The sequence below is a fragment of the Chenopodium album genome, chromosome 2, assembly GCF_948465745.1.
Source record: "Chenopodium album chromosome 2, dcCheAlbu1.1, whole genome shotgun sequence".
Lineage (NCBI taxonomy): Eukaryota > Viridiplantae > Streptophyta > Magnoliopsida > Caryophyllales > Amaranthaceae > Chenopodium > Chenopodium album.
The window spans coordinates 69044629-69069953 of NC_137835.1; the positions used below are offsets into that span (position 1 = coordinate 69044629).

At 40.5% G+C, this 25325-nt stretch overlaps 2 protein-coding genes across 3 annotated transcripts; both read right to left on the reverse strand.

The window, feature by feature from the left end:
- Positions 1–1142: 1142 nt before the first annotated feature.
- Positions 1143–18811, reverse strand: LOC145600071 (nucleotide pyrophosphatase/phosphodiesterase-like). Its single transcript, XM_081655925.1, has 13 exons — positions 18553–18811; positions 17718–17804; positions 16431–16525; positions 4390–4462; positions 4050–4172; positions 3849–3944; positions 3324–3453; positions 3031–3112; positions 2773–2908; positions 2425–2630; positions 2188–2313; positions 1759–2068; positions 1143–1674 (listed from the first exon to the last, which is right to left on the reverse strand). Exons 1-13 carry the CDS (start codon positions 18772–18774, stop codon positions 1363–1365), a joined length of 1998 nt encoding a protein of 665 aa, XP_081512051.1. The 5' UTR covers positions 18775–18811; the 3' UTR covers positions 1143–1362.
- Positions 18812–19345: 534 nt separating this feature from the next.
- Positions 19346–23742, reverse strand: LOC145586773 (uncharacterized). 2 transcript variants are annotated; one of them, XM_081643694.1, is made up of 5 exons: positions 23585–23742; positions 22218–22457; positions 22029–22110; positions 19900–19978; positions 19346–19765 (listed from the first exon to the last, which is right to left on the reverse strand). In XM_081643694.1, the coding sequence occupies exons 1-5, from the start codon at positions 23600–23602 to the stop codon at positions 19699–19701; spliced, it is 486 nt and encodes a 161-aa protein (XP_081499820.1). In that variant the 5' UTR covers positions 23603–23742; the 3' UTR covers positions 19346–19698. The 2 variants fall into 2 exon arrangements, with proteins under 2 accessions (XP_081499820.1, XP_081499830.1); XM_081643704.1 differs by having other exon boundaries at positions 23588–23740.
- Positions 23743–25325: the final 1583 nt, after the last annotated feature.

Genomic DNA, 25325 nt, shown 5'->3' on the forward strand with positions numbered 1-25325 from the left:
AAACAAAACAACTACCACCCTTTAATTTGTTTTTTTAATTTTTTTTTAGGGAAATCATATTTTGCATGAACATTATAATGTACTCATATCTTACCTTTTAACCTTTATGATTTCATCAATTTATAAACCCACTAATATTTTTTTTTATTAGAATAAAGTAGATAATATTTTAGGGGGAAAAAAAAAATCAAGTCATGCATATTAATTTCTTATGTTGCACACGCAATTTGCGTGTGTCTCACAGCTTGTATATATAAAGTAAATCCAGCAATTATTTACAAATACTATGTCAACTTTAGAGGCCCGCTCTATAATCCAAAGTATTACAACCAAGTGTTTCACCAAATGTGTAGGCTGTCACTACTTTGGTGAAAAGTCTTACTCCCTCTGTTTTTAAATACTTGCTCCATTTCTCTTAGACACGCATGCCGATGTTAATCTTTGATTACTAATATCTTTAATTATCAATAAATATAAATTCTAACAATTGAAAATTAATAATTTATTCATTGAGATGATTCCAACAAGTACCCACAAGACTATATTTTTTCTTATGTATAAATCACAAACATTAGTCAAAGTAGGACAAATGAATAGTGCAAAAAATAAAAATGGAGCAAGTATTTTAAAACGGAGGGAGTACTAAGTACTAAGTACGTAGAAGCACTTGTTCTCTTTGCCTGAAATAAGGTGATTTGGTTTGAATATTCTAAGATTTGATTTGATTTGATTTGGTATGAAATTGTTTGATCTAGTTTGATTCTTCTTACAATGTCATTGTTTAAAATGTCTACTTTATTTGATCTGAATTTTTCTATTATAATCTGAATATTTTTTATCTAGTGTGATTAGTTTTTATTTAAAAAAAATCTACTAAGTATCTAAATTAATTTGAAGAGAACAAGTACTAGGTCCCTAATTTGTTCAACAAAATGCTTGGCTAAACATTAGTACATATATAGTATATACTTCCAAGAACACCATCTATTACTGGCTATCAATTGGCTATTAGAGTTAAATCGAAGTGAAAGGCATAACTTAAGTTTTATCGAAGTTAAAGGCATAAGCAAGTTTATTAAGAATAATATACTTTTTTTTTTTTTTTGACATCTGATTGTGATGCTTTGTTTAACCTACATAAATGTTTGAACATTGAATATATCTACATAGATTAACAAACGAGCCAATCCAAAAGAAAATTACAAAATGGTAGAAGTGAAATCATATTTCTTAAGTCTAACATTGATTGTCACGTTGATAGTGTAATATGATTATATGACTATCGTTATATACGTAACAATCAACTATGCACTGAGGAAATTCTTGTCCAGCCAACTTTCGTCCAAGAATTTTCCTTCCATCTTAACTAGCCAATGTATACGGTGCACAACTATCATGAACACAAGACAGTACATCTTTGTAATCTCTAGATATAGTGAAGGAATCATAAACCTTGCCATCACTGCTCTTCTTGTACTCGAATTTTAGATGCGAGTAGTTATATGCAGTGAGCTTCACAAATCCAAAATCGTAATCTCTGTAAATGCTCCAGATAGTTTTTATAGGACTAAATTCATTCAAGTGAGCACCGCCTCCACCAGCAACAACATGAATGGTACCATTTACCACACCTGAGTAATGAGATGTCTCATCTGTGCTCTTCACACATTGGTTCTGCACTCAACAAATGACCGAAATTTTAAAACCATCTTAACATGTGTGCACTAATGTGATGCTAAACAAGAAAGAATTACGTACCTGATATATAGGGCATGTTCTCTCATAATTATGGACATGACCCCAAAATGCAATATCAACCCTGTACTTCTGCCATAGTCTTTGTAGGTCATCTCTACCCATGGGCTCTTCGAAAGAGCCTTCTTGGCCAAACCATTTATTAGAGGAGTAACCGAGGGGGCGATGACCAGCAAAGATTAGCCAAGGCTGTTTGTGCCTATTTGCTGATGCAAGGCATTCCTCAAGGAATTTGTATTGTTCTGTGCCGGCCCTCCAATCGTGCTCAGTGTCAGCTATGCAGAAGTGGAACATTCCGTAATCTGCTGAGTACCTGTATGAGTGCATAAGAAGTGTCATTGTTGTTGCAAGACTAACTTTATTTCAGTCTTTCAAATGACTTGAATAGGCCATATCTTGTGTGACAAAGCCATTTCTATTATTTTCGCATACCAAAATTTTGCCCTGTTTTTAGCAGGAACATAGAATGTTGTTTCTGCAGGAACACCACATTCACCACCTGAGTCATCATTCGCATAAAATGATCCTGAATCTGGTGAATCGCGTTCATGATTACCACTGAAAAAGTCATGAACTAAGCACATTAGCACTCTTTGTTGTATGCTGCTGTACAATACCTTTTTTCACATGACAAATCATACAAAAATTCAATTGATACAGCACACAAACCTTGCAACCATAAAGGGTACGGCGGATGCAATAGGCTCTACTTGTGCAGTAAATTGATCCCACTGTGAGACATATCCATTGGCATAAGGCAAGTCTCCAATAAGGAAAACAACATCAATGTTGTCAATATCTTTGATGAGTTGATCTGTCGTATTCAATGCTCCTGGTTGGTAGTTAGCATACTCGTTTGATCCATCTCGTTCACCCTAAGACAGAAACTATGCAGTTAATTCATTCGTCGATCAAACTCCAACTAACTTAATTAGAGCAGGAGGAAAGTGTCCACTATACCTGACTGTTATCCCTATGCTAGATACTTTATATTTACATTGAACTAATGTATTGTACCTTTCCCATGTCACCGAAGATAACAACACGTTGTAAAGAGCTCTCTCCGGCAACTGGAGGGGATTTGAACTGATACTTTTTGCTCCAAACATATGAACCATCAGATAATATGAGATGGCCCATCCTATAGGTGTATCTGAAATATAACATATGAACATAATCATTAGTGAAAGTGAGAGTTGATAGTAGTTTATCTAGTCTTTTACGTCTTTTAGTATTATAACTCAGTTGAAGTTCATAGCATTCATCAACTCTTACACTGTGTTTGGCCACAAATCCTTAAGAAAGCTAGTGTGTATAAATCCAGGATCACGCCATCCAACAGTTCGTGCAGGTGAACCTTCACATTTACATCCAAAAAACTTAGTAACAACATATAAGAATGCACAAATTTTGAAAATGTTACAAGATAAGAAAACTCAGACAAAATCTAAACAGAAAAAGTAGGGTGATAAAACATGAGTAACTTATGTATCAGTATTAGCACAACAAAGTATAAACCAAGAAGATATTAGATCAAGGTGATGTTGTTATAGATGAAAATTGCATACCGCACATTTGACTGCGAATGTATGTAAAAGTTCCAGCAGGTGATTGCATGGTAGCGCCACCAGGATGCCCCCACTCCACAAAAGGGACTGCTTCATCTATGTTATAACCACTTGTCCATGTTACTGTCATCTGTAAAAATACAAGAGTGATATACTTCGTATAAGACTAAATTTGAATCTTGAGATTGAGAAGATCAATTACAGAACAGGAGTGAATCATCTAAGAAATTGATACACACAAACAATAGTGATGAATGAAAGTCACAACATGTTGTAGTACCATGTTACTAAAAATCGAGTATGCATGTAAAACTTGGCTATTGTATTATATATACTTCATCATGATTTAGGTCCAAGACAAAGTGTGTCAAGTATCCATACTGATGTTGAAATGTTAAGAATCTAACATAGGTACTTGAGGTGAAATGAATAGCCCGAGTTGCCTTTAACTACCATGCAACGACAATAGAAACAATTCTGATTGCCTTATATGTGCAAGAATGCAATAGGTTGATTGAAACTTACCACATCCCAAGTCTCTCCCATAGCAAGGCGTGGGTAAAGCGGCGCTTTAGGATTTGGAAAAGGTGATATAGGTTTTGTAATCTTCACAAGTTTTGGCTTCAAAAATCAAATTTGATGCATTAGTATGATAGGCAAAATATCTGTCAAACAAAAAATGATAGGCAAAGTGGTAAATATTGAAAAATTATACATTAAACTTACATTAGACAATCCTCTAGAGAACACTGCAAATGCGAAATCAGCTCGTTGATTGATCAATTCAAAATCCACAGTAGCTTTTCCAGTTTTGAGATAATTAGGACTTGAGTAATTTACATATTTAAACTGAAAGACAGAGAGATTAATTATATTGTTATTTTGTCGCCTTGTTCAACAAAAAGTCCAACGTTTATACACATTTGGCATCATCTTGTATAAGGCTAACTTACCAATAACTTATTGTGAGAGGTCAGTGACATATTATGGTCTTAATCTTATGTCTCTCAATAAGTTATTGGTTAATGTACCTCATGCAAGGCTTGTAGAATTACATATTGCTAACCTTTATAGGCGCGGTGCATATATATGGCTCCTCAGCTCTTTTGCTACCAACTTCTTGACAAGATGCAGATGCACTAACCAAACACAGAAACCAATTATATATTGTTAAGCAGGCCGAGTCTTATGGAAATCGAATTACTGGTTTGGGAAGAAAAAAAATTGTAATCAGAGAAGATATGAACTAAAATGAAAGTGTTTCGGATGAAAACAATGGGACCTTGCCGAAGGTCCAATGAGGTGGATGAAGACTTGTCCGGTCCAATAGATGTTGGGCCGAAGGTTTCCTGCACAGCAAAACACACGTAAACTGGCCTCGGGGGTGGATTCGAGGAAGACCCCTCCGATGCCGAAGTCAAACAGTGTATTAGAGAGGGAGCTATGCAAGAGATTTGATGCTTGAGGCTTTTGTGTATGTCTCATAAATGAATGAATTGAAGGCTTTTATACCTTTGCATATGAGGAGAGGAGAGCAATTGGGCCCTTAAATAATCATGGGCTGACCATAGCAATTTGGACCAAATGACTCATGGCTGACTTGGCTTGATTGGAGGATTGAGCCTTGACCTTGGAACATTGAATCATTTAATGACTAGGCCCAATTGGATAAATTGGACCCAAACAACTTGCCCCCCAGACCCGATTTGGAAGGATGACGGGTTGGGTTTGAATCCAATAAAAATGGAGGGAAGTAAATGATTTAATTAAATCAACAGATTAAAATTTTTGAACAGTTATTAACTAAATAACTGTAATTAGGATGATTAATGGGAAGTTGAGTGGATAGTGGGCGGTTAATCAAATGAGAAAGTGTTTACCGGTTAATTAAGGAGGCATTTAAGAGAAATTTGAACTTTTCGACCTTTGGGATTCTCCTTCCCAGAATTATAAGGTCTGATTCGCATTTTCGCCTCATTTCTTCACCGACTTACACTCGAATTCTCGCATAAACCCACTTTCGCTTCGAATTTCTAGCGCGATATCCCCGAATCCGAGTTCGACACTCAAATCCGTCGCTCCCACTGACTTGACCGGCGCATTCCGGCCTATTTGAAGGTAAATTTCTTCAAGTTCTTTTGATTTTCTTGCCTTTTTGAGAGAATTCTTCTTCTCCCTACTTTTCTTCTTCGAATTTGGTTATGGCTCGAGGAAGAGGGCGTCAACCGGGTCGACAGGGCCAGGCTGGGGATCCCCGTGACCGCGCCGATATTTGGAACGGGGAACGAGTCGGGGAAGACTCGGAGAGGGGAATTCCGGCCGTTCCTTTAAATGTCGCGCCGCCTCAGCAGGACGCCGGGGCCGGCGAGGCGGGGCAGCCTGAGCAGAGAGAACGGGCTGGGCAGGCCGAAGATTTGCCCCATGTGCTCTGGGAACTGCTCCCTGGGCATGCTGAATGGCAAGACGCCGAGGCTCAGGACGCCATGGTGAGAAATACCCCTTACTCGTGGTGGGTTCGGCATGCCGAAACCTACCGGTTCGCCGAGCAAATAGAGTTGCACTACGGTATTTTCGAAGAGGATGGGTATTGGTGCCGAATGCCCTCGCCGACTGACAGGATTCACCGTCCCCCTCCTGGATATATAGGGGTGTACACTCGGCAATTACAATATGGGCTTCGGTTCCCTTTGGATCCCTTCGTCAGGGATATTATAATAAAGTACAGGATTTCCCTGTGCCAATTAACACCCATTAGTATTCGGCGGGTAATGACTTATCTCTAGGTGTGCCGGTTTTTTGCCGTTGAGCCGAATTTGCACTGCTTCCAAAGGATGCATCAACTAGTGTAGAACATCCAGAGCGTGTACGGCCAACACGGGTCTTCAGGCTGGTGACGAATAGAGAGCCGCCCCCAATATCTGACTATGTGGCCGAACGATTCTTCGGATAAGGATTGGAGAGGTCAATGGGTCTGGGTGAGAGTTCCCGCTGATCCGGAGCACCCTTATTTTTTTGGAGCTCCCCGATACCTCTCCAGGCCTGATCCGAACATGCAGGATCTGGGCCCTAAGGACCCTGATGCCGCTCGTCACCCCAGCTACGAACAAATGAGATTCTTTGGGAAGCAGAATAACCCTGGGGGAGTTGGCCGAATGAGATTTCTCCCGGCCAGATGGCTTCCGGATAACCATTACGTCTTCCAAGAGAAGATGTTGGCGGTTGTCGGCCTCAGCCGAAAGTACAGGGATGGTAAGTATGTTCGGCTGGGGCCGAGGACTTTGACTTGTTTAATTTTATGCTTATTTTTGATGCTTATTCTCTCAGTCTAACCTTCATCTGTTCTTTTCAGAGCTGAGCGAAGCTACTTCGGGTATTGACTATAATCGGCTTGGGGTGAATGCCGAACGAGTCATTCTAGATCGGGCTCCGGCGATCACGGCTCCGAAGAACCGTCCGTTGCATCTGCACGAAACGGGCCTTCAGATCGAGGCTGCCGCTGATTACACCAAATAGAAGCCTTGGTGGGAGAAGCGAGATCCCCTCAGGCCTTTATTACCCGAGGAAGCACAGGCTGCTCAGACAGCTGAGGACGTGTCCCGAGCAATCGACTCCTTGGAAGGAGGTGTTGGGACGTCTGGTGTCGCTGAGAGGGATATCCCTGCATCTGGAGCTCAGCCGAGGGTTCCGGTAAGTTCCTGACTTGCTCGTTTTTTTTTTTTTTGTTCGTTTTGTTTTTACTCACACTTTGCTGCCCCCCCTTTCTGCAGTCTGAGGAAGGGAGCGGAAGGAGAGAAGGGAAAGCGCCTGCTCGTTCTGAGGATCCATCTTCGTCAGAATCTAAAGAAATGGACGAGCAGCCCTTAGCAAAGAGGAGGAGGAGGTTAGCCGTGCTGGGGCCTCGTCAGTTTCAAACGGGGATGAGGCCTACCGGGGGCATCCACATAAGGGAGCCTGATGAAGGTAGACGCTCGCCGAGGGCTCCCCCTCCGCCGGAAGCTCCGCATCCTCAAACCCCCCCTCCACCTCCCGAAACTCAAGAGATGGAGGTGGACCAAAGAACTCCTGATCCAAAAGGGGGGGTTCAGGGACGCCCTGCTGAAGACTCTGAGAAACCAATTGCTGGAGGTTTCTCAGATGATATTGATAGGGAGGTTGACGCTCTACTTCGTCAACCTGATCTGGGGGAGGAAGCAGAGGAGGTCGTTGCTGCTGACCCTGGTGGAGACCAGCTGGGCTCCGCCAAAGGGGAAGGTCATGCTGAGCCCGAGAAGGCTCAGGAGGTTCCGTCTTCTTCCTTCCCGTCCTTCCAGACGCTGAACTCTGGAGATTTGGGTTTCTCGGCCCCCCGCATCACAGTCCCAGAACCTGTTTGGGAACGAATTTGGGGCCAGAACCGTGAAGGGGCTGCAGGTTACTTCGGCGACCTATCTGGTATGTCGGAGGTGGACCGAGCAAGGGTGTGGTCGCTGAAGGCCATGGCTGGAATGGGAGAGTCCAGCCGAAGGGTCCCTGACCCCGCAAGAGACAACCAGCGTTTGCTGATGCAGGTACTTAACCGTTTAGTTATTTTGTTTTGCTTTTATTCAGCTCTTCTCCTCCTTTTTGGCTCTTTTCTCTCTTTTTTCTTTTTACTGATGTGCCCTTGTAAACAGGTTGTGCACAATCAGACTCTTACTGTAGAGCTGATTGACACCCTCCAAGACAAGCTGGAGCATGCCTGGGAGGATGCGAAGATTGCCCAGGAGGAGGCGAAGCTGGCTGAGCTGAAACAGCAGGCTGCTGAAGAGAGGCAGGAAGCGGCCGAAAGATACGAGAAGCAGGCTGCTGAGACCCTCCGGACCTTCTGCCACGCCATGGAGACTGAGGTTTTCCCTACTCTGATGGCCAGGGAGAGCGTCATCAACGAATTGGGGGCTTTTGACATCCCCAGTTTCAGGGCGGCTATCTCTCGCCGAATCGCTGCCGAGGCTGCTGGCCAGGTTCAGGAGATGGAGCAGAGGCTGGAGGGTCTGGAGTCCAGCAGGATGGCTGCTGAAGAGGTTCAACAGGCCAGGGATACTCACCTTTCTGTTGTTCAAGCTGCTGCTGAAAGCCAGGACCAGAAGCTGAAGGAGTTAGAAGATCAGCTGAAGGCAAAGGGAGATGAGCTGACCCAGACCAAGGCCGAGACTTCCAACGTCCAGCTGGAGCTCAATGAGCAGAAGATTTCTTCCTCCAAACTCTCAGAGGAGTAAGAAAAATCTAAAAAGGATTTGGAGGAGAGTCAAAAGAGGTTGGCTGACGCTGAGGCCTTGCTCCAGGTCCGCCTTTATACCCAGGAAGAGTACGAAATGGGCTACATAAATGGGTTTAAGGTGGCTCGGAGGTTGGCTCTTCATGCTGAACCTTCGCTAGATTGGGCTAAGTGTGCGCTTTGGGCTCAGGACCCCGAGGATCCGCACATGCTGTATGCTACTCCTGCTGAGCATGAAATCCTTTAGGCTGAACAAGCCGAGGAGGAAGCTGAGCGGCAGGAGTTGGAGGCTGAACAGCGAGCCGCTAAAGCTCGGGCAAGGGCCAAACCCGCCTCCTCTGCTGCTGGAACCGAGACTGCCCCGGGGCTAAACCCAGCTAACCAGCCTGATGCACCGGCTGAAGCATAGGAAATCGGGCAGTCGTCTTCAGAGTCTTGCGGATCAACATGTGCCTAACTTCAGACTTGCCGCTTTCTGAATCTCTTTTTGCCTTATTTTTGCTTCAGCTTGCCTTGATGTACAAACAGTTTATTTTTGTTTCTGTACGTATTTCGGCAGCTGTTATTTTCCGCTTGTGGGCGGCTGCCGATATAATCTTTTAGTTTATTTGAACACTTAACTTTGTAGCTCGCTTTCTGAGCATTACTCTCATTAATCTGATGCTTTTTCTTCAATTGCTTTGTCTTATTTTGAATGCTTTACTGTTTCTGAACTTGAGAAATTTTCGCAAAAATTTGCTAAGTACAAAGCTTTCAGCTTGAAGAATTCTGCTGAAGATAAACTTGCACTGATAGTGCCTCTTGCCCCTCCCAGAAATCTGAAGACTCAAGTCTTTGGATTGCTGAGTTGGGTTTTGTTTCTTTAACTTTCAGACGAAGCTGAATAAAAATTTTCTAACAGTTGCTGTTATCCTTGATTTTCTATCTATCTTTTAAAAATGGATATCCGAAACACAAGGCCAACTGAAGGCAATGTTTCGGATAATGGCTTTTTGGGATACAAGGCTCAGTTAAGGCAATATCCCAGACTTGTCCATGGACTCATGTCTTTAGAGAACAAGTCTTACTGAAATTTGACTTCAGCTGAAAGACCAGAGTTCTTTAAAAAGACGAGTTTGTCAGCAATCTGAAACCCAGTTACCCAGAGGCGAAGGTTTCAGACGAGGCTGAATAAAAACCCTTAAAGAGTAGATAGAGTAAAGAAAACTTGAAAGAATAAAAAGTTGCAAATAATTATAGAAATGGTGGCTCTGAGGCCTTTCATTAATAATTCAAAATGTACTTACAAAGATTGCTCTGCCCCGAAGGGTTTACACATGATATTTCTTAAGTACATCAGCATTCCAGTGATTTTTCAACTCAGTTCCATCCAACTGCCGAAGTCAGTATGTTCCTGGCTGAAGCTCATCATAGACTTCATAGGGTCCCTCCCAGGCCGCTGAGAGTTTCCCGTGAATTTAGTTTTTTTGTACTGTCGCAGCATTCCGAAGGACGAGGTCTCCAATTTTGAGAGGCCTCGCTTGGACTCTTCGGTTATAAAATTTGTTGATTCTCTGCTTGTATGCAGCCATTCTGACTCGGGCTGAGTCTCTAACTTCATCGAGGAAATCCAGGGATTCCCTCATAAGGTCTTCATTCTCAGCCGAAAAGTGGTGCACTAGCAGACTCTATGTACCGATCTCCACGGGGAGAACGGCTTCGGCGCCATACACCAATTCGAAGGGTGTGTGGCCTGTTGCCTCTTTTTCGGTTGTCCGAAGGGACCAGAGGGTTCCTGGGAGCTCCTCCAGCCACTTGGACTTATGATCTTCCACCCTCTCTGAGGGCGTTCAGGATCTGTTTATTTGCAGCTTCGGCTTGTCCGTTACTTTGCGGGTGGCATACCGCTGAATATGCCAGTTTGATGCCGAAGTGATATGTATACCGCTTCAGCGGTAAGTTATCGAACTGCCTCCCATGATCGAAGACAAACACTTTCGGGATGCCGAAACGAGTGATAATATTCTGCCAGATGAATTTTCTGACAGTTTGTTCTGTTATGTTTGAGGCTGCTTCGGCCTCGATCCATTTACTGAAATAGTCGACACCGACTATCAGCCATTTTTTTTGGTATACGGCATCCGGAAATGGGCCCAAGATATCCAGTCCCCACTGGGCGAATGGTAGCGGGTTCAGCACAGGCTGAAGCTCTTGGGCTGGTTGATGGATGACTGGTGCGAATTTTTAACATTTTTCACATTTTCTGACCAGTTCCTTAGCGTCTGAGATCATGGTGGGCCAGTAATATCCGGCCCTCAATGCCTTGTGGGCTAGGGTCCTTCCCCCAATGTGGTTCCCACAGATGCCGAGGTGAATCTCCCGAAGGATGTAATCTGTATCTGTTGGTCCCACGCATTTCAGCAATGGGGCTGAGAAGGACTTTTTCAGAAGCTCTCCTCTGAAGACGATGAACCTTGAGCTGGTTCTTTTCAGTTTGGAGGCCAAAGTTCTATCTTCGGGAGTTTCTCCCCGAAGCTTGAAAGTTAGGATGGGATCCATCCAGCTGGGCTCTGGGTCAACGCAGCACACTTCCGGTGCTTCGTCGACACTTCTTTCTCGGCGCACTTCCACATATACAGATCTGTTCATCTCAGTGAGAGTTGAACTAGCAAGTTTGGAGAGTGCGTCGGCTTGAGCATTCTGACCCCTTGGGATCAGCTGAACTTCAAAGGTTCTCAGCTTTGCAATGACTGATTTGATCTTGGCAAGATAGGCTATCATGGAGGGCTCTTTGGCCTCGTAGCTGCCACCGATCTGATATGCAACTAGCTGAGAGTCTGTTTTCAGGAAGACATGTTCGGCGTCCAGAGAGATGCACAATTCTAGTCCAGCGATTGCTGCCTCATATTCAGCTTCGTTGTTCGAAGCCTTGAAAGAAAATTTCAGTGCATACTCAAAGGATTTGCCTTCGGGAGAGGTTGTTACTGCCCCTGCCCCCAAACCATTTACGGTGGAGGATCCATCCGTAAACACGGTCCAGATTTTATTTTCATCGTCTAACGTCTCTTGGTACGAGCATTCGGCCAAGAAGTCTGCTAGAGCTTGAGCCTTGATGGCTGCTCTCGGCTGGTAGCTGATGCTGAATTCAGTGAACTCGAAAGCCCACTTGGCCAACCTACGAGATTTTTCAACTTTGCCGAGAACTTTTTCCAGCGGCTGATTAGTTAGGACCACTATCTGATGGCAATCAAAATAGGGCCTCAGCTTCCGAGCAGCTACCACTACTGCAAATGCGACTTTCTCGAGTAGAGGGTATCGAGTCTCGGCATCTGTCAGAGTGTGACTGATGAAGTAGATCGGTTGCTGAACTTTATTTTCTTCCCTCAGCAGCACTGCACTGATGGTGGCTGGGCTAACAGCCACGTACAGATACAAAGTTTCTCCCTCTGTTGGGCTGGCCAGTGTTGGGAGTTGAGCCAGATGCTCCCGAAGCTGCTTGAAGGCTTCTTTTTGCTCTTCTTCCCACACGAGCTCTTTTGTTTTTGGGAGTTTTAGGGCTTTGAAGAAAGGTAACCCCTTGTCCGAAGCTCTGGAAATGAACCTTGAGAGGGCTGCCATTCTTCCGGTGAGCCGCTGAACATCCCGCTTTGTTTTCGGATCAGGAAGATCGAGCGCTGCTTTGACTTTGGAGGGATTGGCATCAATCCCCCTCTTGCTGACCATGAACCCAAGGAATTTCCCTGACTTCACGCCGAAGACACATTTCTTCGGATTCAGCTTCATTTGATGCTTTCTGAAGGTGGCGAAGGTTTCAGCCAGGTCCTTAACATGATCTTCAGATTTTTTGCTTTTGACGATTGAATCGTCAACATAAACTTCCATGTTTCGGCCTTTTTGATCGGCAAAAACTTGATCCACCAGCCTTTGATAAGTTGCCCCCGCATTTTTCAATCCGAAGGGCATCATTTTATAATTGTACACCCCAGCGTTCGTGACGAATGCCGTCTTTGCTCGATCGTCGGGGTGCATGAAGATCTGATGATACCCCGAGAATGCGTCCATGAAACTAAGCAAGGCATGGCCAGTTGTCGAGTCAACTAACTGATCGATCCTCGGCAAGGGATAGAAATCCTTTGGACAAGCCTTATTTAGGTCCGTGAAGTCAACGCACATTCTCCAAGTACCATTGGCCTTCTGAACCATCACCACATTTGCCAGCCATTCTGGATATTGACAAGGCTCGATGAAGCCTGCATCCAGCAACTTTTTGACCTCGGCTGCGATGTCTCGGTTCTTATTTGCGGAGTAATTCCGCTTCTTTTGCTTAACTGGCCGACACGTTGGATCGACGTTAAGCTTATGGGAGATAAGGTCTTGACTTATCCCAGACATATCAGCTGCCGAGAAAGCAAACACATCTCTGTTGTCCCGAAGGAGTTGAATAAGTTCACAACGGGTGCTCGGATCAAGGTCCATCCCGATTGTGGCACATTTCTCAGCATCTCCTTCGGTCAACTCCACCGTTTCAGTCTGCTGGTCCAGGTCCATTGTTGATGGGCTGGACTCTTCACAATCTGGCCTGTTGTCTATGTCGGCAGGCGTCCCAGACTTTTTCTTCTTCGGCTGGCTCTCTGAGTCTTTCGGCTCAGATGAAGAGCTAGCCCTTTCTTTTTCTTGCCCTTTTTCTCTGGGCACAGAACCTTGGGCCGAAGCACTTAAACCTTTCGGCTTTTTTGTACTCGGCTCTCTTTCTTTTTCCTTCTCCTCCTCATCCTCATCGTCGTCATCTGGGCGACAAGTGGATGGCTTGAGGTAGTTGCACCTTCGGGCCTCCTTTTGGCTGCCCTGGATCCTTTCAGGGAAGCCGGCGTCTGAAACGTAGATCATCAGCTGATGATATGTTGAGACGACCCCTTGGATCTCGTGAATTATGGGTCTCCCCAAGATCACGTTGTACACTGAAGGAGCGTCGATGACCAAAAATTCAGTCATGACGTTCCTAGCTGCTTCATCGCAGCTGATGGTGACAGGAAGCAGAACCTTCCCATCAGGATAAGTTGAAGCCCCATTGAATCCGGATACTGGGTAGGGTACCGGCGTGAGGTGCTTGGGCTTCAGCTTGATTTGGTTATAGGTCTTTCGAAACAAAATATTTGCTCCACTACCACCGTCAATTAGAACTTTGCTGACGTCATGGTTGGCCACCGTGGCGATGATCACCAACGGGTCCTCATGAGGGAACGTTACCCCCCGGCAGTCGGCGGCTGTGAACGTCATGTTCGGCACCGGCGACTGAGGAGGCTGCGTGCTAGCGTTGTTCACCTGGTGGGTCAGAGCCCTAAGGTGTCGCTTGTGTTCCCTCCAAGAACATATTCCTCCCGAGATAACATTGATTGGAGGGAATTTTCCCTCCGCATTTTTACTGTTCTTCCGGGGGAAGTCAAGGTCCTACCGAGAGTCCTTCTCAGACTTCTCGGCCTCTTTTTTCTCGCGGTGATCCGCGATGTATTTTTTCAAGTATCCCTTCCGGACCATGTCTTCGATCTGGTCCTTCAGCTGGGTACACTCTTCAGTGTTGTGTCCTGGTGATTCGTGGAACTCACACCACTGATTTTTATTTTTGCGCTGATACCACTCGGGGAGTGGTCTCGGCTTCCTATAACTCTGCTCTTCCTTCGTCACGTTGTAGATCTTAGCGCGTGGAAGGGCTAACGGAGTGTAGGACTCATATCTGCCTGTGAATGGGGCAGATTTTTCCTTCTTCGGCTCGTTGGCCGAAGATTGTTCCGAGGCTTTCGCCTTTCCTTTCGTCTTCTGGCCTTGGCCTTCGGACGATTGTTTTTGTTTCCCATTTCCAGATTGGGGTTGGGATTTTGTTTTGTTCCACTCCTCGGCTCGGATGAATTTATCCGAGGCGTTCAGAGCTTCCTCCAAGGTCTGCGGGGTGTGCATGACCATGAAGTCTAGGAACTTCCCGGGCTGAAGGCCATTCTGCATTGCAAAAACAGCCAGCCCTTGGTCCAGCTGAGAAACGCTGGATGACTCGTTGCTGAAACGGGTCAGGTAGTCCCGGAGACTCTCGGTCTCCCCCTGCTGCAGGCCCATGAGCTCAGCAGTGGTCTTCTCTCGGCGGTTTGCCGTGGAGAATTTTCTCTTAAACTTGGTGGACAGGTCGTCCCACCCTGTTATAGAGCCTTCCTTTACCCCCTTGGAGATCCACGCTTGCGCGACCCCCTTGAGAGTGGTGGGAAAATATTTGCACCAAGTCGCCTCGGACCTTGGGCAGAGATGCATGTGCCCCTCGTAGGAGGCGATATGGTCCTTCGGATCTGAAGTCCCATCATACGTGATGTGCGACGGTATTTTAACCGTAGGCACATGCTCTTCCAGAATCCATTGCTCGAATGGGGAACTGGTGGGTAGCATAACGGCCTTGCCTTTGTTCCTGGCCGAAGGGACCGCGCTCCGCCCTCTTAGAGAGGTAGGAGTGGTTTTCGTCCCTGGCTGGGAAGTTTGGGCCTCGGCTACAGGGAACGAGAGGCGACTGTACACGCTCAGCTCCCTGCCGCCGAGTCGGTCGAGTACGCTTCGGCGGACAGTCTCAGGTCGCTCTCGGTGGGCAGATTCCGGCCGAGAGGCTGAGCTGCTGCTCTTGTGCGTTTCTGGCCGAGAGGTTGAGGATCCTTTGAAAAATTAAGGGTTCTTTTTCCTCTCTCTTTCAGTTCTCCAAGTATCCTCTTCCCACTCTTCCAGCTCCCGGAAGGAGGGAGGCTTCCCCCCTTCGTGGTCTAGCTTTCTCCGCTGATGCCTGGTATGCGGAGGAGTTCGATCACGAGGTGGAGGCATATTTTGTGCCCTCATTGCCTCCATGAGCACCGCCAGCGCTCTCGCCACCTCTTCCGAGCTGGGCCCCGTCAAAGGGGTCCTCGGCTGAGTGTGAGAATGTGAGCGGATGGTCAAAGGTTAGCTTTGGGGCACTGAATGAGTCCTATGATCGGACTGACTTCTGATAGACCGAGGGGGACTCGGTCTATGATGAGAGTTGTGAATTACGGGAGAAAGGGAATCTTCCCGGTATGATCCTCCCCCCGGACTGGCACCCTCAGAAGAGTTCCGGTCCGGCGAAGGTGATGGTGTAGGAGTTTTAGGTCTTTCGCCCGCTCCTTGACGTAGGCTTTTGTTCTTGCGGTTCTTAGCCATTGCTACTAAGATGATTGCAAGATGATTTTGATTGGCTTAAAGATTTTTGAAAGTCTTCCCCACAAACGGCGCCAAATTGTTTCGGATGAAAACAATGGGACCTTGCCGAAGGTCCAATGAGGTGGATGAAGACTTGTCCGGTCCAATAGATGCTGGGCCGAAGGTTTCCTGCACAGCAAAACACACGTAAACTGGCCTCGGGGGTGGATCCGAGGAAGACCCCTCCGATGCCGAAGTCAAACAGTGTATTAGAGAGGGAGCTATGCAAGAGATTTGATGCTTGAGGCTTTTGTGTATGTCTCATAAATGAATGAATTGAAGGCTTTTATACCTTTGCATATGAGGAGAGGAGAGCAATTGGGCCCTTAAATAATCATGGGCTGACCATAGCAATTTGGACCAAATGACTCATGGCTAACTTGGCTTGATTGGAGGATTGGGCCTTGACCTTGGAACATTGAATCATTTAATGACTAGGCCCAATTGGATAAATTGGACCCAAACAGAAAGTATTACATTAAAAGTATAGCTTTTTTTTTTTTTTTTTTTTTATTTGAACTACATTAAAAGTATAGCTTTATCCTTCTTGTTAGTGTCATTTTCATAGTTCTTGTGCTCTCGAGCTAATAAGTTTCAAATTTACATTATTATATAAGACTTTCTATCCAATTTTAGTTGGATGTTTGTTGCCTTACTTGAAATTTGAAGGGGAGAAAACTGCAACCCAATCATCTGGAGAGGGATGATCGGTGTTGATATTCACAGTTGCCCTCGCAAGATGGCCATAAGTCTGTCAAGTTGTAACGAAAGATTAAATTTGGGAATATATATTGCATATTAAAAGTATACAAAAGAAGTGTTGGACAGTCTGTTGTACAATTTACATTGCAATCTGCAAACTATTGTGATATAAATTATTGCTTAATTAAATTAATAAGATCGTGTTATAGTAGAACAGAACTTGTAGGACAGTTGTCTATTGTAACCGTGAATGATTGATATGGCTCCAAGTTCAAAACTCAAGTCTAACAAGTCTCAAAGCTCAGTTTGTGTAAAATCATTACAAAAATTCAATTGAAATTTGTTACACTTTTTTTTTTTTTTTAATTTCCTATTCACCTTAGTAATAAGCTTAATGTTACAACAGAACTCCAGTATAAACAGATTAGAAAGTTGGAAGTCTCTGAGTTGATTGCATTAAAAAAAACTAACAGTTGAAATAGTCCTGAGGTGAAACAATCAAATCAGTTAAGAAGGAATACTAAGATTTTGCAAAATGGTTCAATCTTCTTTTCAACTCGCAATATTCTGATTCCTGATTTATTCTCTTAAACTGTCTGTTCAAAAACTCTCAAGCCTTCTGAAGAACTTATCAGTGTATACATCAAAGTCAGCTTCCAACCTGGCCTTCCATATATACTCGTACTGTGCAGTATTAAACACAAAAGTACAGAACTTTTAACTGAAAAAGGACACTACTCCCACAATCCAGCTCATTTTAGATGCTTATAGTAGAGGCTTAATCTCTTCACTCATACAGTCATACTAGGTCTAATCTTGCTTTGCAGTCCAGCTAGCTGATAAGCCAATGTGTACAAATGCTAAGAGTTCCTAACAGTTCAAAGCGTACAAATAGTCATCAAAGGCCGTGATGAAAACAGGATTTGATCTCAGGTTTTGACTAATAACTACAATCCTCAAAACTATAATCAACCAAGTTAGTTGTCATCTAAGTTGTCCTTGTGTAATTGCTTTACCACATGTATTTTGCTAGTAAGGAAAAAGTTCACATAGAAACAGATACTCGTTATAGAATTTTAGGCAGAATGTCCTAACATAAGAAGGTGTTATACCATTTGGACCGTCATATATTAAACTCAAAAAACCAACATTATACCCAACACATGTCATAAATAAACGTATATGGTCAAGAATATCTCAATAGTAATTTAGAAGTATCTTAGTTGCAGTTGCAAAACTACCTCTTCATCTCCTTCATAATTTAGGACGTTCAGCTTGATCTTCTCCTTTTCTTGAACCGCCGGTAACTTAATTTCGGCCTCATTTTCCTTAGACAAAACAAATTTGGGAGTATATTACATATCGAATATATAAACTACATTCTTTAAATTCAATAGAAAAAGAATTATTACTCCATTCTAAAATGTCATGATTGAATACATTGGAGACTTAACAAAAGTGTTTAAGAAAAATTGTCAACGATCAACCAACCCATAATAATACCATTAACTAAGCAAATATGACTATAAATTATATTAGAATATTAAGGAATAACAAATAAAAAGGCATGGATTACACAAAAATTATTCAATTACTTAATGATCCCTCGTAAATAATAAAATCTAATTCAAACGATAACTATGATACGAGGTAGGGGTGAAACCAAGAAATGACTACCACGGGTTATTCCTCCGTACAAACTTTTTTATACTTGTTCATAAGTACATGTAATATCCAACCTTAATTATATTACACAATAAGATACTGGATTGCCCTTCTATCACAGGAGCGGTGGGGTGAACATCGAACCCAGGTTAACTCCTAGGGGATCGGAGATGAAGGTACAAACCCGTCCAACCACTCCATGATCCTCATATCCAACTTTAATTGTTCTGTCTACTCTAGGGAGTGACAAACTTCATATACTAACTCCATTACATATTATTTGCACCATTAGACTTTTTTTTCTCTTTATTTTATATCAAATCGTTGCAAATAATAAGAAACGAAGATAGTAATAATAATTAACACGTACTTTGTATATACTAAGATTAAGAATAATAGGAAAATGGTTACCTTTGAGTCCAAAAGAGCATGAGAAACATCAACATGAACTTGTTTGTGAAGATCAAGAGTTGTGCCGAGAATATTAATCTGAGACAATGGTTGTACACCGTCACCATGCTTGTGACCATAACTATAGTTTGGAGATTTCAAGAGTAAGATTGTCAGCAGAAAAACTTGGATTATTTTGTAATTATTATTCTCCATTTTTAGAACTATTATTCCAATTTTCATTCTCTTCAATTTTGCTCGAATATGAGGACTGTTTTTGTTTTAGTACACCTACAAATATCTATTGTTTTATGATTGTTTTGTGATCCAACGTGGTAAAAGGATAGCCATTAACATTCATTCCTACACGTGAGCCAAAAAAAATAAAACAATGATTAGTGTCTTAGTGGTAGGTAGGAAATTAGGAATGTGCAAAGCGTGGACTAGAATTTGTCAATATCTTGTACTATGTTGTCCATCTACGATCCAACAATCTAAACGACCATGTTTAACCGTGCAAGATTTATTTGACAATTGTAGTTTCTGAGAAGGAAATTTTTGGTTTTAAGACATTATGTATTTGTTAAATTTGAATTTCTTTTAAAATTACTGTATAATTAAAAAAATAATAAAAAATTCACTAATATGTATAGCTGAGGTTTTGGGGAATTTTCATTAGACATACTTTTAGATAATCACACTTTAGGAATTTAATTGACCATTTTGTCACCACTACACATACTCTATATTGATAAGCTTCAACTTTAAAAATTAGGAATTTTGGCATCTCCTAAAATCAGGTGGTTGTACTATCTTACCATCGAAACAGCAGAAGTTAGCTCTCACAACTTTTGTCATTAGAATGTAAATTTTGATACTACATACTTCGTATATTAGTAAAGCATAGAAAAATAAATTTGGCAATTCTAATCTATACATGGATTTAGCCTCATAAATAGAATGTGGTGAAGGTGTCTAAACTCTAGTACAGCCACATTTTGTCACCATAATTTTTACAGAAATATCATGAGAAAAGGAAGGCCCCAATTGTTGAATGCAGACATAGCAGATAGCACTGATGAGCACAAACTTCCAAGGATCCGCTCCACGTTATCCGTTAAATTTGTGCTCAAAAGGAGAAAACAAATGCGGATTCATCCAGTTTGATCAAGACTCCTGAGCAGTGTTCTGCTTTGCAATCATGGAAGAAAGTTGCTTCTCAAATTCTACCAGACTGCAGAAATGTTGCAATATACAGGGAGAAAAGGGGTGAGTATAGAAAATGCATTATACACTGAACATCACAATACTTTGTGCAGATGGACACATGAATGATAACAATCAAGCAAGACAAGCAACAGTACTAACATCTCATATTTGCGCAAAGCTTCCAGTCGTTTCACATGATAAAGGTCACTGTGTTCAGGCACATTTGTCAATGGATTAGCTGTCAAATGATAACAAGAAGAAAAATAATCAGCATAGATAAGAAGTAGCTTAAAGAATCAGTTGTACATAATCCTAGCTAGATTTGCCCAGTTCATAACTGTGATGAACTTTATTATTATCACAGAGGTGTTAGAGATGAGCAAATTGTGTCCAACATAGAAACTTAGAGTTTGAATTTTTCCATAATTCCTCTTAGCAGAGTTGCAGTATGAGAAAGCAAGAAGATGTCAGTGGTAGTCCTGGTAGATGTTTAATGCAGACTCCCAAACCAAAGAAAGAGGCAAGATGATTATAAGCCTCCTGGACTCAGACAAGCAAAAAAATTAAAAAGAGTGAGCGTGGAAAAAAAAAATTCTTCAAGCAGCCAGCAGGTGAAGCAAGGATTGCCATTTAACAAAGGGCTATTGAGCAATCACCAGTCTAAGGAAATTAATAAGAAGCTCTTGCTTGCCTAATGCCTACAAGGTCAATAATGAAAGAAATTTGATCAACATCTTTAAAAATCCAGCAGACTTGAATAATTCTCGGACTATTGATTAGTCTTATTCAAGCAAAGAAGCTGCAATGGAGTGGGGGTGTACAAAGTGCAAAGGTCTCAAGTTAATCGTGCCCGTTAGCTAGCAGTAAGATGTGGAAGAAGAGAATTTCTATTTCATATAAATCTAGCTCATGTCTTGTATTGAATGTTGTCACTATATATGTAAAATATATTATATGAAAGAAAGGGGGGTGAAAAAAAACCTACAAGCTACAACCAAAAACACCTTAATAGTTAATAATATCAGCAGTAAAGTTGTTTGATATTAAAAATCTTAAAGCACAAGAGCAACATTTAATTAAGGACATAAATTTTTAGTCTAATAAAACAACTCCACATGATGTGTACAGTCGGAGATTAATTCAGCTTCTGCAAGGAAGACTTCAGGTGCAATTGTAGTTTTTGAGCTTAGATGAGTGTAATAATTGGTGCTGGAAGGCTAAGAACAGGTTTCAAAAATCTGTGATGCAGAGCACAGCTCTTATGTACAGCATATGGCAACAGAGAAATGAGGCAATTTGGAATGCTAGAATTCATGGACCTGAAGTTGTACTTAGTAGAAATTGTTTTGATGTATATCATAGGATTAGCAGTTTAGCTTCTTGTAAAGCTGAGGCTAGAGATTCAGCTTGGCTTAAGTGTAAATGCTTAGGGGCTTAGCAGCCTCTGTGTAATGTGTTGTTGGTGTGATTAATAAAACATTTCCTTTTCTCAAAAAAAAAAAAAAAACAAAAAAAAAAACAAAAAACAAAATAAACAAACAAACAACTCTCCATGAGCTTGCTCACATTGACAGACAAATTAATTTTTCAATGCTGATTCACAAGAGTCAATTCCCAGAGTTTTATCCAGAACTTTGCAGCAACAGTCAATATCTTAGATAAATATATAGCTGGAAGGTTGGTTGCTGCTGCTACCAGATGTGTCAGAAGAAAAACAAATTTTACTCAAGCTAAAAAAGAAAAATATAGCAAACAATAAAAGTTAACATAATATAATGATGTATAATGGTACCCAAATGGCCACAGAAGTGTTAAAATGGACATAACAAAGATTAAAGGAAAGCTCTGTATAAATTTTCAATTATATTTAAATTCGAAACCTTTGATTGATTGATCTGTAGGGGCTGAGGAAGATGAAAAAGGGGAATTGGCATTCATAATCTACTGCATTCAGATCTCTATGCCTTAATGTTTGGATAAACATACAGAGGAGAAATAATCCATCTCTTCCTTGCAATCTTAAATCATTAGAAAAATAAATTATAATAACATTAGTTTATTAGAGATGATCAAAGTATGGGAGGAACATAGAATCCAAGAGCATATATCAGAAATGGAATAACAAGTTCCCAATCCATCCTCATTCTGTTAACTCTCAAGTAATTGATAAAAAAAAAAAACAGAGACATGAATCATGGATGACATCAACATCATGACAGTGTCATCCTCAAACAATATAATTGAAGCAATCTAAAAGAAAACATATGTGCTAACTAGCAGAAACATACAAGTAATCGTGGCTGGCAGTTTTGGCACATTGGGATGCTCAACACTCAAGGAAGCTGATTCACTAGGCTTCTGCAGCCCACCCTATACAACAAATTTCAAAAACAAGTACACACACATGAGCAAATAGCTTAAGGTTGCACATGCATAAGCTGATAAAAAAAAATGGAAGCAAAAAATGATATAATTACATTCCGTTTCTTTAGTATCTTCATATGACATTTTTTGATGTAGTGCATCAAATGATAACGAGAATGTCTTGATCCCAACTCTTCATTGACCTCAGGATTTGCAGCCAGCCAGTCAGAAATGTCTTTAGACTTAATAACCTCATCCAAATCCAATGCTTCCAACCAAGAATAAACAGGACGCCACTGATCTGTACGTTGAAACCGAGCTGGGTTTTCACCCCGGTTACTTTGTTTATCCTCCTGTAAAAAATGTTCCAAAAAGTATAAAAGTAATAGTCAGCTAATATAGACTAAAATATAGAGTAGAAGAACGAGGGTAAATTAATAATAAGGTCTGGGATGAATATAATAGATTAATAGGTAGAAGAAAGTTTTATATCTTGTTCTCATTTTGTCAAGAGGGCTCTAGAAGGAAACGTAGTGTTGCAACTAAATCAACTAACTTCCATATATAAAGGAAAAATAGAAAACCTCATGTATTAAAGTTCCTCATGTGATATAAGGTAAGTCATAAATTACTCTAAGGTCAGTAAATTTCAGGGTTCCCAAAGAATCAATTGAATCTTGTATCTTATCCTCTGCACTTCTGCAGGTATAATGTAAGTAAACAAGAAGTTTGAACCCTTTACTTCCATTTGCTTGGGTAGCTACATCACGGAAAATCGGTTTAGATAATCTTGGTCCTTCATGTATACTAATTTTCACAATAGCTTAACTAGTGTATATTTTAATTACAAATGAAACCAAAAAAAAAAAAAAGATCTTCTAAACAACTAATTTAGTGTATTCCATAAATAACTCGATGATTAAAAGCTATTCATAAACAATATTTGAGCTATTATCAATAAGATTAGCGCCGGTCTGATTGTTATAGTTCGATATCCTCCGATTTTCTTGTTAATAGTGTTCGAAAACGAAATGGGAATACAATCACTGCTAATCAACTAACCCCATCATATATCCCAACTCATAAAATTTCTTTGTAATATGACATGAGTTCTTTCATAAAATACCTAGAATATCAAATTACCCTCTTAATTATGCCAATCCATAATAAATATCACAACGATTGCGCCAACAATTGTTACAATCAAATTAATCAGCAGATTTAAGGTTCCAATTTGAAACCAATGGCAAGAAATTGACGTTGCAATTGGCCTAAATCATCAATTTTCCTAATCAAATTTGAACTAAAAATGCTCATAAATTAGGTTACATTTTCTAAGTCAAATTTATAAGAAAAATGCTCATATATTAGGTTGCACTACCATTAATAACATCAAAAGTCAAATAATTCCATAAAAAACAGAAATAAGTAAGAATGAATAAAAAGACCAAAATAAAGAGAGATGAAAAGAGAAACTAACCACCTTCATTTCAGTCATGCATGCTCTCGCACCACAAATAGATAAGTAATCCTAAGATTTGGGATTTTTGTAAACCCTAAAATGTGTGAGTACCAAATTAATGAAATGTAAAAATGTTCAAGGTTTTTTTTTTTCTTCACAAAGTTCAAGCAAAGGCTTATATATACCCTCTGAAATTGTTTGTTTAATTATTTACATTTATTTATTAATGTTAACGGTTTTAATCTTATAAATAGTGTGAGAGTATGACCACACTTGTGTAGGATCAATTTTAGGCCAATTGACCATATTGGTATATAAGTTAACACCCTTATGACATATTGGTATATAAATTATTGCCGGCGACATATTGGTATAAAAATTAACATGTGGCGACATATTGGTATATAAATTTACAAATTGTGACATTTACCCTATTTTTTCTTCGGATGAAAGAACATGTTGTATACTTCAAAATTTTGTTTTAATTACTTTTGCAATCTTATTTATTATCATAATATACTTACACCAAATAATAATTTTTTCCTCTTCCCTTCCAATACAATAACTTTGATAAATCAATCAAACGATAAAATCCCAAAGAACTAATAAACAATAGACAAAATCTCAATATTAGTTATTTAATTTCAAAACCAATTACTAGTAGACGCTAACTTTCATTATTACTTCATTTGTATTATACCCACAACTTTGTAAATCAACAATATAATAAGAAAATATATATATATATATATATATATATATATATATATATATATATATATATATATATATATATATATATATATATATATATATATATATATATATATATATATATATATATATATATATATATGAGTGTTTTTTTTTAAAAAAAAAAAAAAAAAAAAAAAAAAAAAATCTACCCTTGTGATGCTTCAATGACCAACGCTCTCAATACATTCAAGCTTATATCCCTTTGCTCAAGCTTTCCTATTCGTTTTCCCCTAGCTTCTTTCTCATCACTTTTGGGCTTTCAACTTTTTTTTTTTTTTTGGATTTTTACTTCATAATTTTTTTTAAATTAATATAAAAAGTAGAGAAAAGTACAAAAAAAATGTCAAATAAAAGTTATTAGCACTAAAATTAAGCGCGTGTATCATACGCATATCCTCCGACGAGAAAATAGGGGTAAATGTCGCAATTTGTTGACTTATATACCAATATGTCGCCGGCAATAACTTTTATACCAATCTGTCATAAGGGTGTTAACTTTTATACCAATATGGTCAATTGGCCATCAATTTTATAGGTAGTACCTCTCTATAAATAGAGCTAAGATAAAATACAGTCCCTAAATTTTGTTATTGTAGTATTTTACTCCCTCGACTTTCAAATGATGTAAAACGGTCCCTCAACCACCCAAGCCTCACCATTACTAGTGGAGGAAAAGTTTAGTTTGCAAAGTTTAGGGACTTTTAATCCACCTAAGCAAGTTTAGGGACCATTTAATATGATGTGTCATTTTTTTTATTTTATGTTTTTTAAGCAAAAGTTTAAGGACTTGTTAGATCACACGTCAATTAATTAAAAACAAAATTAAAGCTTAGGGATTTATAAAGTAAGTTTTTTTTTTTTTTTTTTTACCAATTATATATCTATAAAGTGAGTTGGCTAGAATAAAATATAAAGTGAGTTGAAGAATAAAAATTCCTAATAAAATTTGATAATCATGATATATTTATTATTTTCTATCATTTCTTTTCTTCTTCCATTTGTT

Excerpts from the sequence above, each read along its gene's own strand:
- LOC145600071 (XM_081655925.1), bottom strand. The coding sequence starts at position 18,774 with ATGAAAATTGGAATAATAGTTCTAAAAATGGAGAATAATAATTACAAA. Across the intron at positions 4,463-16,430 it reads TTCTCCCCTTCAAATTTCAA|TGCATCTGCATCTTGTCAAG; the intron begins GTAAGGCAACAA and ends GTGTTTGGTTAG. Across the intron at positions 3,113-3,323 it reads CATTCGCAGTCAAATGTGCG|GTTCACCTGCACGAACTGTT; the intron begins GTATGCAATTTT and ends GTAAATGTGAAG.
- LOC145586773 (XM_081643694.1), bottom strand. Across the intron at positions 22,111-22,217 it reads AGATACTAAAGAAACGGAAT|GGTGGGCTGCAGAAGCCTAG; the intron begins GTAATTATATCA and ends TTTGTTGTATAG. Across the intron at positions 19,766-19,899 it reads GCTTTGCGCAAATATGAGAT|TCTGGTAGAATTTGAGAAGC; the intron begins GTTAGTACTGTT and ends ACATTTCTGCAG.